At 41.2% G+C, this 17,102-nt stretch overlaps 1 protein-coding gene across 2 annotated transcripts in view; it reads right to left on the minus strand.

The window, feature by feature from the left end:
• Window positions 1-17,102, minus strand: part of VWA2 (von Willebrand factor A domain containing 2) — a 1,170,846-nt gene that overhangs the window by 151,919 nt on the left and 1,001,825 nt on the right. For both annotated transcript variants that reach the window (XM_044055935.1, XM_044055934.1), the window contains one exon: window positions 13,424-13,479. In XM_044055935.1, coding sequence (XP_043911870.1) covers window positions 13,424-13,479 — 56 coding nt within the window. The remainder of the gene's footprint in view (window positions 1-13,423; window positions 13,480-17,102) is intronic.

The raw sequence follows: 17,102 nt of genomic DNA on the forward strand, positions 1-17,102 counted from the left end.
GGACTGGGTGTACACCAGGGTTCAGCTCTGAGCTCTCTGCTGTTCATACTGGTGATGGACTACATTAGCAAACAGGTTGGAGGGGACAGATCAACAAAGCTACTGTATGCAGACAATGTAGCAGTACAGGCACACTCTGAGCAAGAACTTCAGCAAAGGACAGGAGAATGGAATGCAAATCTGAAGGCACATGGAATGAAACTAACCACAGACAAGATGGTGGTAATGGCAGCAAATTGGGGAAATCAGAAGAAGCTGAGAATAGAGATAGATGGGAAGATAGTGGAACAGGTAAACAGCTTCAAGTATCTGGGAGGGGTGGTTGAGGAGAAGGGTAGTCTGAATGAAGAGGTCAAAGCTAGAATCAGAGGGGCTGCAGCCAACTGGCATAGAGTATCAGGTGTAGTATATGACAGAAGAATGCCAAAGAAGCTGAAAAGTAAGGTGTACAAGACAGTGGTGCGACCAGTACTACTGTATGTTACAGAAACCTAAGCAGTAAAGGCAGAACAGTTGAAGAAGCTAGAGGTGATGGAAATGAAGTGCCTGAGAAGAGTGGTAGGATTCACACTGTGGGACAGGCGAAGAAATGAGGACATAAGAGCAGAAGCCAAAGTAGCTCCAATTGCAGAAAAGATCAAAGAGAACAGATTATGATGGTTTGGGCACATGTGTAGAAAAGCAGAAGACAATCTGGTGAGGGAGATTTGGGACAGACAGGAAGAAGGTAAGAGGAAGCAAGGACGTCCAGCAAAGGGGTGGATGGATTGTGTGAAAGAAGATCTGCGACAGTCAGGCATGAGTGTTGAAGAAGGCAAGAAAGTGGCACTGAATTGAGGGAGTCAGTGACAGTTAACATGATACCCCGACCCCGTGAAGAAAAATGGGAAAAGGGGGGCTGATGGTGATGATGATGATGATGAGTCTTTCCTCCCATCACAACTGTGCACATTAACTGATATATGACATTTCATGTCCACCAAAACTGCAAATACTGACCATTTTAACCTATGGTTGCAGTATCATAAAACATCATATATGCTAGTCACCTTTATAAAGTGCTGTAGGTTAACAGCAATACTGTCTCTACATACCTGTAAAAAGTCACAACATAGATGACTGAGCAGATAGGAGTAAGACATACCTTCAGACAAAAATTCTGATGAAGCCTGCCAATGAAAGTAGTTGTGTCAAAAAGAATGATGCTTGGAAAAGTATATACTAAGCACAGAGTACTTATAAATTATGTGCTGTCAAAAATAACCTTTGAACCACTGATGTCAACAGTGTTTGTTAATGCTTCATGACACTGTCATGTTACATAAAGATCTACCACCTTCTTGAAGGGTTAACTAAACAGTTAGTACCTATCTAATAACCATACCCTCTAGTGGATTAGGGAACAGGATATTCCTAAACAGCAGCAAACTACTCATACAGCACAACTTTAGTATTATTTAATCAATAATTTGTAAGTTGCTGTTTCTTTCGGCTTTTCCCGGTTAGGGGGTCGCCACAGCGGAACTCCAGTCCGCTAATGATTGGCACTAGATTTTTACGCCCCGAGTTGCCGGCCCTGACACACAACCTTCAACGAAGGTATGCCTATTCACATATGCCTCCACACAGAAGACGCTCTAGCTGAGAATCGAACAGGACAACATCTTACTGTGAGGCGACAATGCTACCGCAGCACCGCCATCGCAGTTAGTCAATAATTTGTAAGTAATTGTATGAAAAGTGATTTCAGCACTCTGTAAGGGCCTGCAGAAGTCAGCATGATCCGGGCCAACCAGCGTCAGTGTACAGTGCCTCAGCCTAATAAAGCAAATACTCATGGTGGAATATCTGATATGACAGTATATCTTGAAAGTGTAATCCATACTTCCTGAGAAATTCCTTCAGCTGCTACAGCTGCAGAAGGTTTGCTTTAATGGCAGAAGCATGTTCCCAGTACTTTATGAATAATGATACAGTTACTGAATGTGTGTGTGTGTGTGTGTGTGTGTGTGTGTGTGTGTGTGTGTGTGTGTACGCGTGCGTACACGCATGAGTACCAGAAGGTTTGCCTTAATGACAGATGCAAGTTCCAGATATTGTATGAATAATGATATAGTTAGTAAATACAGTGGATATAAAAAGTGTACAAACCCCTGTTAAAATGCCAAGTTTTTGTGATATAAAAAAATGAGACCAAAATAAATAATTTCAAAACTTTTTCCACCTTTAATGTGGCCTATAACCTGTACAATTCAATTGAAAAACAAATCTGTTAGGGGAAAAAAAATATAAAAAATAAAAAACATACAATACGCTGGTTGCATAAGTGTGCACTCCCTTAAACTAATACTTTGTTGAAGCACTCTTTGATTTAATTACAGTATTCAGTATTCTTGGGTAGGAGTCTGTAAGCATGGCACACCTTGACTTGTCAATATTTGACCACTCTTCCTTGCAAAAGAGCTCCAAATCTGACAGCTTGCGAGGGCATCTCTTGTGCACAGACCTCTTCAGGTTGCCCCACAGATTTTCTATTGGATTTAGGTCTAGGCTCTGGCTGGGCCATTCCAAAACTTTAATGTTCTTCTGGTGAAGACATTCTTTTGTTGATTTGGATGCACTGTATGCTTTGGGTCATTTGTCATTTTGGAAGGTGAAATTCCTCTTCATCTTCAACCTTCTAGCAGATGCCTGAATGTTTTGGGCCAAACGTGAGTGGTATTTGGAACTCTTCATAATTCCCTCCACCTTGACTAAAGTCCCATTTCCAGCTGAAGAAAAGCAACCCCAAAGCATGATACTGCCACCACCTTGCTTCATCGTTGGGTTGGTGTTCTTCTGGTGATGCGAAGTGTTGTTTTTGGGCCAAATGTACCTTTTGGAATTGTGGCCAAAAAGTTCAACCTTGGTCTCATCAGAGCATAACACGTTTTCACGCATGCTTTTGGTAGACCTGATGTATTGTTTTGCAAATTTTAGCCAAACCTGGATGTTTTTCTGTGTAAGAAAAGGTCTCTGTCTTGCAACCCTACCCATAGTCCAGACATATGGAGAATACAGGAGATTCTTATCACATGTAATATACAAACAGTACTTGCCAAAAATTCTTGCAGCTCCTTCAATGTTGCTGTAGGTCTCTTGGCAGCCTCTCTGACCAGTTTTCATCTTGTCTTTTCATCAATTTTGGAGGGATGTTCAGTTCTTTACAACGTCACTGTTGTCCCATATTCTTTACACTTTTTGATGACTGTCGTCACTGTGTTCCATGGTATATCAACTGCTGTGGAAATTTTTTGTACTCTTCTCCTGACTGATACCTTTCAACAATGAGATCCCTTTGATGCTTTTTAAGCACTCTGCGAACCATGGCTTTTGCTGTAGCAGGCAACTGAATAAATGTCAAGAAAATCCTACTAGAACAGCTGAACTTTATTTGGGGTTAATCAGAGTCTCTTTAATTGATGGCAGGTGTGTACCCAAGACAACTGGATGCTGTAATTAAATCAAAAGGTGCTTCAACAAAGTATTAGTTTAAGGGCGTGCACACAAAAACAAAGTATTAGATATTCTTCGTGTTTCACTGTTGCAGTCATCACATTGGGGTTATCACTGCCAGGGTAGCCCTCGGCCAGCCCAAATACCAGAGGCTTAGTATTTCTGCGTCGGTTGCTGTCACTTCAGGACTAATGTCAAGTCATCAGTAGTATAAAGTAAGGCAGCTGACACCATTACATCAGTCTTTCTTGCCATGGAGCCCAAAGCAGAAGCAGTTCTCACAAGTGCCAGTCGGCCGCTACATGAGTTTCGCCTTCAGAACTGAAGCTGAAGTCTTCTAAAGCTAAGTACCCCATCAGGGATCCTTTTTTCTTGCACTAACCAATATCAGAAAAGAATTAAAGCAACCTCTGCTAAGAATCCCACCCCCTCAGATAGGGATTCTCGAGCACTAGACAGATGGGGTAAAAAAGTATACACCTCTGCTACTCTTGCTATCAGAGCACTAAATTGCCAGTTCCACATGCTAAAATTTCAGCAATATACAATGGAACTCCTCAAACAAAAAGTTTCTTCCTTTCCTGCTTGTGCAGAATCTAAAGAGTTACAAGAGTTAATGCATTCTGCAAGTCAAGTGACTAAGCACACTTTACACTGTGGTTTTGATGCCCTAGAGACTTCTTGTAGGGCAGCAGTCACTGGTTCTGTCCTTAGAAGACAAACATGGCTTAAGGAACAGCCCTTGGCAGACAATGTTAAATCAAAATTATTGGGTGCACCCTTGCACAAAGACAACTTATCTGGCACTAAGGCAGAGGAGGTCTTAACAAAGATGGTTAGAAAAAGCTAAATCTATGCAGACAGTTAGGGATTTCCTACAGGTCCAACCACTAAGGTTCAGTAGACATTGCCCCTCCAAGCACTGGTCCTTTTCTGCTCTCACCAGGTCAGTTCAGCCCAGACCCCTGGGAAGCAGCCACAGGGAATGCAGATATCTAAATAGTGGAATTCCTCCACTTCAAAACCAGGGAGTTCTAAGCCACCCCCTCATGGTAAGAACTCACAATGACTCTCTTCTACCACCCCCACCCTCTGCCCACCTGCACTTACCCCTAAAGGGAAAACTCTCCTTTCACCCAAGCACCTGGGCCACCATTACCAACGACTGCTGGGTCCTCAACATAGTGTCCCAGGGATACAAATTTTCTTTCCATAGATCTACCTCCAAACCAGTGGGCAGAGGTGAAAAAGCAAGTCTTTTCCCTGCTCTCTATGAGGGCAATAGAGCACGTTCCTGCACAACAGGCCAAGGTTTCTACACCAGACTATTTCTGGTACCCAGAAAAAAGGGCACCTGGCACCTCATCCTCAATCTATCCATTCTAAACACCTTCCTGGTGATAGCAAAATTCAAAATGCTCACTGTCCAGCAACTGCTACCCATGCTCTCCAAGGATGCTTGGCTAGCCACCCTAGACCTAAAAGAGGCCTACCTCCACATCCCTATCAGGGCAATCATGCAGGAAATATCTACGTTTCAGGGCAGGATCCCTGCACTTTCAGTTCTCTGCCCTTCCCTTTGGCTTATCTACTGCTTCCAGAGTTTTCACAAAATGTCTGGCTCCCACCATTGCCTTTTGCAGACAAAGGAATATCCAAATTTACCCATATGTACACGACTGCCTAATTCAACCAGACAGTCAGGAAAAGCTAGTCAAGCACCTGGCCTTTGTAAAGTCCTTACTGACCTCCCTAGGGTACACTATCAACAAAAAGAAATCCAAACTAGTACCCACCCAAAGGATTATAGTCCTGGGAGCAAGCCTGGACACAGCATCCCAGATGGCATTTCTTACACCAGAAAAGCAAACTTACCTGACAGCCTACTTCTCTCAACTAGCCACCAGACCCCAGTTATCTGCAAGGAAAATCCTGCAAGCTCTGGGGTTCATGGCCTCCTGCATTCTACTCATTCCATATGCCAGACTGCATATGAGGAAACTTCAGTGGTACTTAAAAAGCCTTTGGTGTCAACACTCTCAAGACCTGGAAACTCTTATACCAATGATACCTTCCCTAAGGAAAGATTTTCTTTGCTGGGCAGCAGCATGCTCCCACAACAAGGGACTACCTTTCTCACCACCACCCAGACTCTCACCACAGATGCATCAGACTATGCCTGGGGTGCACACCTGGATGGCAGGTGCATACAGGGCCAATGGAGCCCACAGCAAATCCATCTGCACATCAACCAGAAAGAGATGTTAGCTGTCCAGCATGCATTTCATAGTTTCATAGTTTCATAGTAGTGTACTAGGCTATCTGCCCGGGGGCATTTATAAGCCTAGCCAACAGTGATGTGGCTTACGCCACCCTATACTATATAGTTGCGCCTCTCTAGTAGTGACACATGTGGGACCCCATTATTTAGTAAATTATACCTCTGTCTAGTAGTGACACTGAGGTGACTCCCAGGGTAAACTTGCGATCTCCCATCCATGCATCGAGATTTTTCTTGAACAGTGCCAATGAAGGTCTCTGTCTCACATGAACTGGGATTTTGTTCCAGAGTATGGGTAACCTCTGTGTTATGAATCTATCCCTCCAGCATGTCCTATTCATATTTGTGCAGAGGTTGAAATCTTTAGCTCGCGTGGTTCTGGTGGATTTGGATTTTTTGAGATGGAGCATGTCCATCAATTCCTGGTTGGACATGGCCCTATATGTTAGGCACAAATCACCTCTGAGCAGGCGGTATGCTACTGAATAGAGCTGGAGTTTCTTTAATCTAGCTGGATAAGGCACATGTTTGAGACCTATGATCCTCTTGGTGAGGTACTTCTGGGGTCTTTCCAGTTGTTGCATGTGCCGGGTGAGATACATCCCAAATGGAGCATTATATTCAATCATGGGCCTGACAAGGGAGGAATACAGAGGTACAATGACCTCCTTTGATCTGGATGAGAATCCCTTCATGATGAGATGGGCAAGGTAGAATGTCTTTCTGACCACTTTGGCAACATGGTTGTCAAAGGAGAGGTCACTATCGACTTGTGTCCCCAGGTCTCTGATTACTTCTTCCGTATTCAGTGGGTTATTGTCTACGTGATAATTTGTGGGTACTTTGTTTTTCCCAAAGGGGATGACTATACATTTTTTGGCGTTAAGTTTGAGGCCATGATTCTGGCACCAGTTGTCCGTTTCAGTGAGACCTTTCTGTAGGATGTGTGTGTCAGCAGGTGAATCAACTATGGCACCCAGTTTGCAGTCATCTGCAAACTTTGTCAGCCATAATCCTTCCATATTTGCTTTCACATCTGACAAGTAAATGCCAAATAAGAGTGGACCCAAGACTGAGCCCTGTGGGACACCACTTGTGACTGGTTTTGAGTCTGACATGGCTCCAGCAATTTTAACCTTATGGGTTCTGTTTTTTAGCCAGTTTGCTACCCATCTTGTGACATATGGATTTACATTTAGGCTGCTGAGCTTGTCAATGATGCCAGAGTGTGGTATCGTGTCAAAGGCCTTAGCCAAGTCCAAGTAGGCAGTGTGGACAGCCTTGCCCTCGTCAATGGCACTAGTGACTGTCTCGAAGAAGTCAACCAGGTTTAAGAGGCAGGATCTGCCTTTTACAAAACCGAACTGTGTGGGATCAAGGGTCTGCAGATCCCCAATGTCGCCATTTATGAGTTCCATGATGATTCTTTCCATAGCCTTACAGACCAGGCTGGTCAAACTTATGGGGCAGTAGTTACCAGGGTCAGTAGAATTTCCCCTTTGTGGAGTGGGACCACTGTTGCTGTGCGCCAGTGTTCAGGTACATATCCTGTAGTGAGGCTAAGATTAAATAGCGTTCTTAGGGGCGGGTTTAGTTCATCTTGAAGTTCACGTAACACGCAACCGGGATACCATCGGGTCCCATAGATGCTGTGTTTTTGCCTTGTTGAGTGCTGATTTCACCTGTATGTCTGTGATGACAGGTAGGTTACATTCAGCAGGGATAATTACTTCATCTTTAGGGGTGAGGGAGGGAGAAATTTGCACTGAACCTATCTGCCAGAATATTGGCAATGTCGGTAGGGTCAGTGAATTTTTTGTCATTGTGTACTAACTCAGAGCATATCTGAGAATTTCCTCCCAAGGTTCTGACATAATTGAAGAAGGCCTTGTGATTGTCTTTGGTATCCTTGGCAATCTTTTTCTCAAAGTTTGCTTTAGATGTTTTTATGAGAGAACGTAGTTTTTTACTTGTGCTGATCAGGGAAGCCTTTCCCTTGTGGGATTTGGCTTTGTCCTGCAGTAGCTTCCTTCTTTTGTTGTACAGTTTGTTTATAGCCAGGGTCCACCAAACCAGGCGTTTTCCCTTGGTGGAGAGGGTCTTGGTTTTAGTTGGGATTGCTTGATCCATGCATTCTTGGAGATATCCGTAGAAGGCTTTTGTGAAGGATTCAGCATTTTGGGATGTGGTTTCCATTAACCCAGTAGGCTTAAAGGATATCATTTCTGACTTAAGGAGCACAAAGTCAGCTTTTGAAAAGTTTTTCACTGTAGTCTTTTGTTCTGGGGGTGGGGTGGGATATGTACATCCAACGTGATCAGTTTATGATCAGATCTTACTAGTGAGGGGTTTATATCCGGTCGGAGCATTTGGACCCCATGTTTGTGATAATCAGGTCAAGTATATTATCTCTCCTCGTAGGAGAAGTGACCAGTTGCTCCATAGCATTTGAGTTTATGAATTCCAGGAATCTTTGGGCTAGGGTGTTAGGGCTAGAATAGTGGGCCCAGTCTATGTTGGGGTAGTTGAAGTCACCCAATATGATGGTGTTTGGTGTGACATTCATATCCTCCAGTGTTTTCAGGAATGCTTGATGGGATTCCTGGGATTGGGAGGGTGTTCTATAACATGCGACCAGTTGTATGGCAGTTTTGCCTATGGTGAGTAAAACTTGTATGGTTTCTGATGCTTCATGGGTAGCCACCAATCGAGAGGTGTAGGTGTCCTTTATGAAAATGGACACTCCTCCTTTGTGGTTCGCCTGGAACTTGAGGCAAACGCATGATATGAGGTATAGCCTGGTAGCTGGAGTGCTCTCAGGAGCCTTGAACCAGGTTTCGTTACTGCACAGACATCGATGTTCTCCATACTGAGAAGTGCTTTGAGTGCCTGCATCTTGAGATTTAGACTTCTGGCGTTGAGCAGCATTACCCTTAATTTTTCCATTTTTGTTTTTATGGAGGTTGATTTGTCCTTTGAGCATTGCCTAAAAAGGCACTATGGGGTGGCAAGAGCCTTGGCCAGTATCCGGAAGCCCAGTGGTGCAGGTGCAAGCCATCCTCATATGGCAACGTGGCTTGTCCAGCATGTCATCCCAGGCTGACAGACATTGGATCCCCCTAGAATGACACCAGTGATTAAGCCAATTGTTAAAACTGATCATTTTGTCTTTGTACTTAGGCATCATTCTTGGTGAAGGCAGGATGCTGCTCAGGGTCAGGGTCATACCAGTCTGGGCTACATAATCGGAGAGCTCCTCAATGTCTCTTTTCATGTTGTCTAGGGAGGTACGTCTCAGGTCATTCACACCCGCATGGACAATGACTGAATCATACTTGTACTTGCTTTGGAGTGACCTGAGTGCGTGTGTAATGTGGCGGATCCTAGCTCCCGATAGGCAGCTCACCGTTACCCTCTCCTTATTCAGCCTGGTAAGTGGAACGTCGGTGTGTCTGACTATAGAGTCACCTATTGCTAATGTCTCTGGCATAGTGTTTTGCCTTAGGGGCTGTGATTGTGTGACACACCTGTTGCCTGAGGTATGTGTTGTAGGTGTTGCGTTTTGTGGGGGTGTATTTCTGGGTGTCTGCTTTGGAGGCCTCTGTTGTTTTGGTAAGTTTTTTATAAGAGCCTCTGAGTATGTCTTTGTGTTCTTATGTGTTTGGTTTGTAGTAGTGGTGGTTTTATGTGTGACTGGTTTTGCTTTGGGTGTGGGTATCATCTCCTCCTGTCTGGTCTTGCCAGTCCTGAGTTGAGAGAGTTCAGCCTCCAGTCTGGCTATATAGTTGCATCTCTCACAAGTATATGTGTTAGTAGGAAGGAGGAGAGGGTTGTCTGTGTACATGAGACAATTGTAACATTGTCTTAAGATTCCCAGATTAACCAGCTGAACAAGAGAGGATGCTAGTGGTCTACCACTCGACATACTAGAGTATTATAAGGAGTGTTGTGCCTTTAAGGGAAGTGGGTATTCACAGGGGGTAGTGGATGCCTGTAGTGCTTACTTTAGGGTAAGAGTGCTTGTTTTATTATGAGTGCTTGCTAAGGATAGAAGTTCCGAAAACAAGTGCTAATATATACAGCTAAATAAGCATTGACAGCTTTCTGGCCCCTTCTCTCCCCAGGGGCTCTCCTAATCAAAACAGGCAACACCACTGTAATGTGGTATATCAACAAGGAGGGAGGGACTCACACCTACCCTCTATGCAGGCTGGCCATGACCCTGTGGAACACAGCCTCTGCCATGCAACTCCACCTGTTAGGACAATTCCTACCAGGTTCTCTAAACTCTCTGGCAGACAACTTCAGCAGAAATCTTCTGGACCCACACGAGTGGCAGGTAGACAAAAGAACCTTCACCCTAATAACTCAGAAATGGGGCACCCCGAAGGTCGACTTCTTTGACTCCCACACCAACCATCAGCTTAGCAAGCTCTGTACCAGGGAGCATCACTATACGGCTTGGAAAGTGGATGCCCTATCCTTCCCCTGGGTCAATCTATCAGTCTATGCATTTCCTCCACTACTTCTCATCACTAGGGTACTGCTCAAAATAATGGAGGAAAAACCAAGGGCCATACTGATTACTCCAGACTGGCCTCGCCAGCACTGGTACTCACTGCTGTGCAGCCTGTCCCCACTGTCACCATGGCATCTCAATCAGACCCCAACCCTCCTGACCCAGAGGGAAGGAGAATTCATGCATCCCCAATTGCAGACCCTCAGTTTGGCAGCCTGGCTTACTCCCTGACCACTGATCAATCTACCAACCTCAGTAAACAGGTTCTAGATGTTATACGTGAGGCCACACACCCCAGCACTAGAAAGTCTTATGTTGATAAATTTAAAAGATTCTGCACCTGGATTCAAGCTAAGAGAGCCGATATGGCACAGCCCTCCCTAACCCTCATCCTGGATTACCTAACTGACCTGCTGCACAGGGGTCACACTTTTTCCTCTATTAAAATTCATGCCTCTGCTATCTCTACTCATTTCTATACTGAGAAGCCCCTTTTCTCACACCCGCTGATCAAAAAATTCCTAAGAGGGGCTAGCAACTTGAGGCCACCCAGAAGAGCACCCATCCCAGCTTGGGACCTTAACTTTGTGTTGGAAAAGCTCACCCTGCCACCCTTTGAACCAGCATCTTCAGCAGAGTTAAAATTTCTCTCCTGGAAGACAGCTTTTCTTCTGGCCATAACTTCAGCCAGAATAGTCTCTGAGCTACAACCACTCATGGCTGTGGACCCCTTCATCGTCTTCCATGCCGACAAGGTTTCCCTCAGGTCTAACCCATCCTTCACGCCCAAAGTGGTGTCCAGTATGGCCCTCAACCAATCCATTCATTTGCCCACCTTTTTCCCTAACCCATAAAACAAGGAGGAAAGGATCCTGCACTCTCTAGATGTGCAAAGACAGCTCAAATTCTATCTAGTCAGGACTAAATCATTCAGAAAGTCTGATCAATTACTGGTTAGCTTTGCTGCAGGGGCAGAGGGACAAGCCATCTCCAAACAAAAAATTTCCAAGCGGATAGCACACTGCATCCATTTTTGTTACAAGCAACATGGAAAACCTCCCCCTAAGGGAGTCAGGACTCACTCCACCAGAGCAGCCTCCACCTCTGCAGCTTTCCTCAGAGGAGTCCCCACCAGGGACATCCTGGAGGCTGCTACCTGGACATCTGTTCACACTTTCACCAAGCATTACCACCTGCCTATCTTCTCCAAATCCAGGGCAGGCTTTGCCACTGCAGTCTTGCAGGGCATCTTAACCAGCCCCTAGTCTCCTTGACTGCCTCCACCCTTTTCCTCAGCTTTGGGAAATCAATACAAATGTGATGAGTGCAATCAATAGTACAGTTGTGAACGCTTACCATAAATGTAGATGTTCGAGTGTATTCACTGTTGCAGTCCTGGTTTCCCTCCCTCCATCCCCCTCTTCTTTCTCTCTCTCTCCTTACAAGGAACATTATGGTATTTACTTTCTACTGGTGGGGTTCTTCCACCATAACCTGGCTCCCACTTGGGGGCTCCTGACAGTTAGGGCAAGAAAAACTGATGTAATAGTGTCGGGCTGCCATACTTTATACTACTGATGACCTGACATCAGTCCTGAAGCGACAGCAACCGACGCAGAAATACTAAGCCTCTGGTATTCAGACTGGCCGAGGGTGACCCTGGCAGGGATAAAACAAATGTGATGACTGCAACAGTGAATACACACGAGCATCTACATTTATGTTAAGTGTACACAACTGTACTTTTAAGGGTGTGCACACTTATGCAACCAGGGTATTGTACATTTTTTATTTTTTATATTTTTCCCCTAACAGATTTGTTTTACAATTTAATTGTACAGGTCACATTAAAGGTGGCGAAAGTTTTGAAATGATTTATTTATATCACAAAAACCTAGCATTTTAACAGGGGTGTGTAAACTTTTTATATCCACTGTATGTGTATGTGCCTGCATGTGTGTGTGTGTGTGTGTGTGTGTGTGTGTGTGTGTGTGTGTGTGTGTGTGTGTGTGTGTGTGCGTGTGTGTGTAAATTCCCAATACTCTATGAAAAATGAAACAATTACTGAATGTATGTGTGTCTGTGTGTGCAAATATATATATATATATATATATATATATATATATATATATACATATATATATATATATGTGTGTGTGTGTGTGTCTGTTTGTTTTGACAAAGGTTTTATAACAGAAGCATGTTCACTATGAATAATGATTTGGCTACTGAGTGAACATGTGGCTACATGAAACTATAAAACTGATAACAGTATTTCATTTCCCACTTCCCAGTAAAGAAACTAAAGGCTACTCTTTCTTGTTGAGGAAACTACATACCGATGGCAAAAAAGAACTTCAACTAACAATAAATCATCTTCTGCATGAACAAGTGAAGACAAATGCATTTGATGCACACACCTGTTTTCCTTATTTGCTTCCATTGATGCAGACAGCTGTTTTACTTGTGTGCTTCCACATTAAATCATTTGTCACACTTGGGGACCAGTTGTTGCGATAAATGATGCTTCTTAACAAAATCACTTGGTAGAAGCAGAGTGAGGGATGTCACTTTGTGGATTAGCTCTTCTACTAATCACCCCTCTTTTAACAAAAGTGACAGGAGTCCTGCTCATAAAGGAAATGTGTTGATGTAAATTACAAGATGCTAAGTTATTAAATATCCCACACTGTGTAACACACCAATCACTTAGTAATCTGTTTGCATAATTTACTGCATTCCCTGCTTAGCCAAAGCTAATACATAGGCAAGTGCCACATTCCAAACTGACATATTTCAAACCAGAGAGGAATGGATCCTGTCATGCAACCATGCTGTAAACTAAAGGTCATGTTCTCATGTTTGCAAACACATTTAATCCATCAATATTTTATGCTTCTTACCAGTACCTTCTAAGAATAACTGAAAACTATAGTTTTAAAAGTACTGCTAACTTAAAAAAGAGTCAAACCGACCTCTACATTAAATGAAAATAAACGGATCAATGAAAGCTACAATATAAAAGCAAATGATGTGACAGTAATGTGGCCTTTGGTGGATGTTCAAGATGAATGGCAATAAATATGCTTAAAATTTAACTGTCATATGGAGTGTTGCGATTCAGTTACCTGGGCACAGTGTTCTATAGCATTTGGCTAAATGTTGCTTGTAAACTCTCTTCCAGCTGTGAAAAGAAAGGAAGTTTATGTAATAAATGTTCATAACCATGAGCAGAAATATTTACCTTTTTTTCAGTCAAAAATACAGAAAACCAGTGAATACATTACAGATGATGATATTTTGCTGCTCTTATACATTTATTTTTTTATGCTAATCACAGATTAATTCACTGATTGTGATTGTATATTAACAGATTTTCATCCCCATTTCATGCACATGATAGTAGTTAGCGATTTCACAAAATTATAATAGGCTGTCAAGCTAGCAAGTGATTACCTGCCTCTATCACCAAAAAAGTAAAAGCCAAGAACTGCCTAAAAACTTGACTCAAGCTTGTCAAGAGACTTAAAAGATTGCAAAAAAAAAAGGATTTTTTTCTTAAAAGTTTAACACTTTCGTCCCATGTACTTGGGACTTCTTCAGAACTGCCTCTATACATATAGGCACTTGTGTTTTCATGCTATACATTTCGCATATGTTGTCCTACCCACGTCCGTCGAGTAACAAGCATCTCATCCTCTATGGAGTAAGAAGTAACTGTAATGTATGTGCTGGTAAACAGATTGACAGAACATGAATGCCCTTACCAAGTGACCAGAAGGCACTGAGAGCACAAGAATCATTCGACAGCAGCAGCAGCACTGACCTGTTTGTATTTATTAACGTCCCCCTATGAACGTCAGGATAGAGAGGATAAACAACAGAAGGTGCTCACAGCATCACAGCGGCACAAGTGCCGTCTATGTTTGAAAAACAACTGATATCAACACAAAAAGATTGAAATGATACTGTGGCTGAGGAATAAGAACAAAACCTTGTGCCGATAATTGGAAGACTAAATGGTTGTAGTAGTACAATATTAATAAAAAAGGGACTGAAACAAGTTACCTGACATAAGAGAGAATGCCAGAAAGTAATAACATCTAAAATGTTGAATTCTAAAACAATGAAATATGAAGCAACATATGACATCTCAATGTTGAATTGAAGTGAAACAAAGGGAAACAGATGAAAACAGCAAAATCAATAAAATCAAGCAGTTTAACTGATAAATGTCTAGCAGAAGTATCTGTAATGGAAAGCACCGCTGATGCGGCAGGCCTATTCTTCCCCTTACTTAGTATACTACTCCATACTTACACTACGTTTTACAGTAATACTAACTCCGTACTTACACTACGTTTTACAGTAATACTAATTCCATACTTACACTAAGTTTTACAGTAATACTAACTCAATACTTACACTAAGTTTTACAGTAATACTAACTCTGTACTTACACTACATTTTACAGTAATACTAATTCCATACTTACACTATGTTTTACAGTAATACTAATTCCATACTTACACTAAGTTTTACAGTAATACCAACTCCATACTTACACTAAGTTTTACAGTAATACTAATTCCATACTTACACTATGTTTTACAGTAATACTAACTCCATACTTACACTACGTTTTACAGTAATACTAACTCTGTACTTATACTGTGTTTTACAGTAATACTAACTCCATACTTACACTAAGTTTTACAGTAATAATAATTTCATACTTACACTGTGTTTTATAGTAATACTAACTCCATAATTACACTAAGTTTTACAGTAATACTAATTCCATACTTACACTATGTTTTACAGTAATACTAACTCCATACTTACACTATCTTTTACAGTAATACTAATTCCATACTTACACTAAGTTTTACAGTAATACTAACTCCATACTTACACTAAGTTTTACAGTAATAATAACTCCATACTTACACTGTGTTTTATAGTAATACTAACTCCATAATTACACTAAGTTTTACAGTAATACTAATTCCATACTTACACTATGTTTTACAGTAATACTAACTCCATACTTATACTAAGTTTTACAGTAATACTAATTCCATACTTACACTAAGTTTTACAGTAATACTAATTCCATGCTTACACTAAGTTTTACAGTAATACTAACTCCATACTTACATGATGTTTTACAGTAATACTAATTCCATACTTACACTAAGTTTTACAGTAATACTAACTCCATACTTACACTAAGTTTTACAGTAATACTAATTCCATACTTACACTATGTTTTACAGTAATACTAACTCCATACTTACACCACATTTTACAGTATACTAACTCCATACTTACACCACATTTTACAGTATACTAACTCCATACTTACAATATGTTTTACAGTAATACTAACTTTATATTTACACCACATTTCACAGTAATACTAACTCCATACATACACTACATCCATGCTTACTCTATGTTTTACAGTAATATTAACTTCATACTTACATTACATTTTACAGTAATACTAATTCCATAATTACACTACGTTTTACAGCATACAAACTCCATACTTACACTACATTTTACAGTAATACTAACTCTATGCTTACACTACATTTTACAGTAATACTAACTCCATACTTACACTATGTTTTACAGTAATACTTACTCCATACTTATACTACATTTTACAGTAATACTAACTCCATACTTACACTAAGTTTTACAGTAATACTAATTCCATACTTACACTACAGTTTACAATAATACTAATTCCATACTTACACTACATTTTACAATAATACTAACTCTATGCTTACACCACATTTTACAGTAATACTAACTCCATACTTACAGTATGTTTTACAGTAATACTTACTCCATACTTACACTACATTTTACAGTAATACTAACTCCATGCTTAAACATTTTACAGTAATACTAACGTCATACTTACATTACATTTTACAGTAATATTAACTCTATGCTTACACTACATTTTACAGTAATACTAACTCCATACTTGTACTACATTTTGCAGTAATACTAACTCCATGATTACACTACATTTTACAGTAATACTAACTCCATGCTTACAATACGTTTTACAGTAATACTAACTCTGTACTTACACTATGGTTTATAGTACAGTATGTCTTTTTCAGTGATACAGCAAATGCTGAATTTGGCTACTGAGACTCTTGGGGGAGGGGCGGGCTGGATGTCATCTCCCTAATACCTGTGATTGCAACCCCTTGCATTATCTGTAATGTTTTATTTCACAACAATGTAATATATATTTTTTCTCTTATTCTACTTCTGTTCTTCAATGGTTCTACTACTACACCCTTTGCTTATTTTACTTTTCAAACTACCTTCTCTATTACTTCAAATTTTTCTTATAACTACTCCAATAAATTATGCCATGAGTAGCACTGTCACTACATGTAAAATACTGTAACTATACTATGCAGTTAATCTTTTTGTTATATTTGTGCTACTGATAATGTGATTTGTTTAGATACTGTCAAGTGAATACTTATGTTTATACTATTACAATTATCTTTTTTGTTTAAATTTTACAAGTGCTGTGAGATCAAGCAATTGATGGGTAGGCTTAACTAGGAGTATGTCTCTGCTCCTGCCATACTCCTGGTTAAGCCTACCCACTTCCCAATTATATGTCTTATTACAACTACACCCCATCCATATCTTACATTTCTGCTCCTTCTCCTAACACAACCCCATAACTACTGTTTATCTGCTCATAACTAACAACTTGCCTACTTTTCTCCTATTAGAAGCTAGAGTGGTCTTAAATCC

Source organism: Protopterus annectens, chromosome 14.part0 (assembly GCF_019279795.1).
Source record: "Protopterus annectens isolate FY-2018-M chromosome 14.part0, PAN1.0, whole genome shotgun sequence".
Classification (NCBI taxonomy): Eukaryota; Metazoa; Chordata; order Ceratodontiformes; family Protopteridae; genus Protopterus; species Protopterus annectens.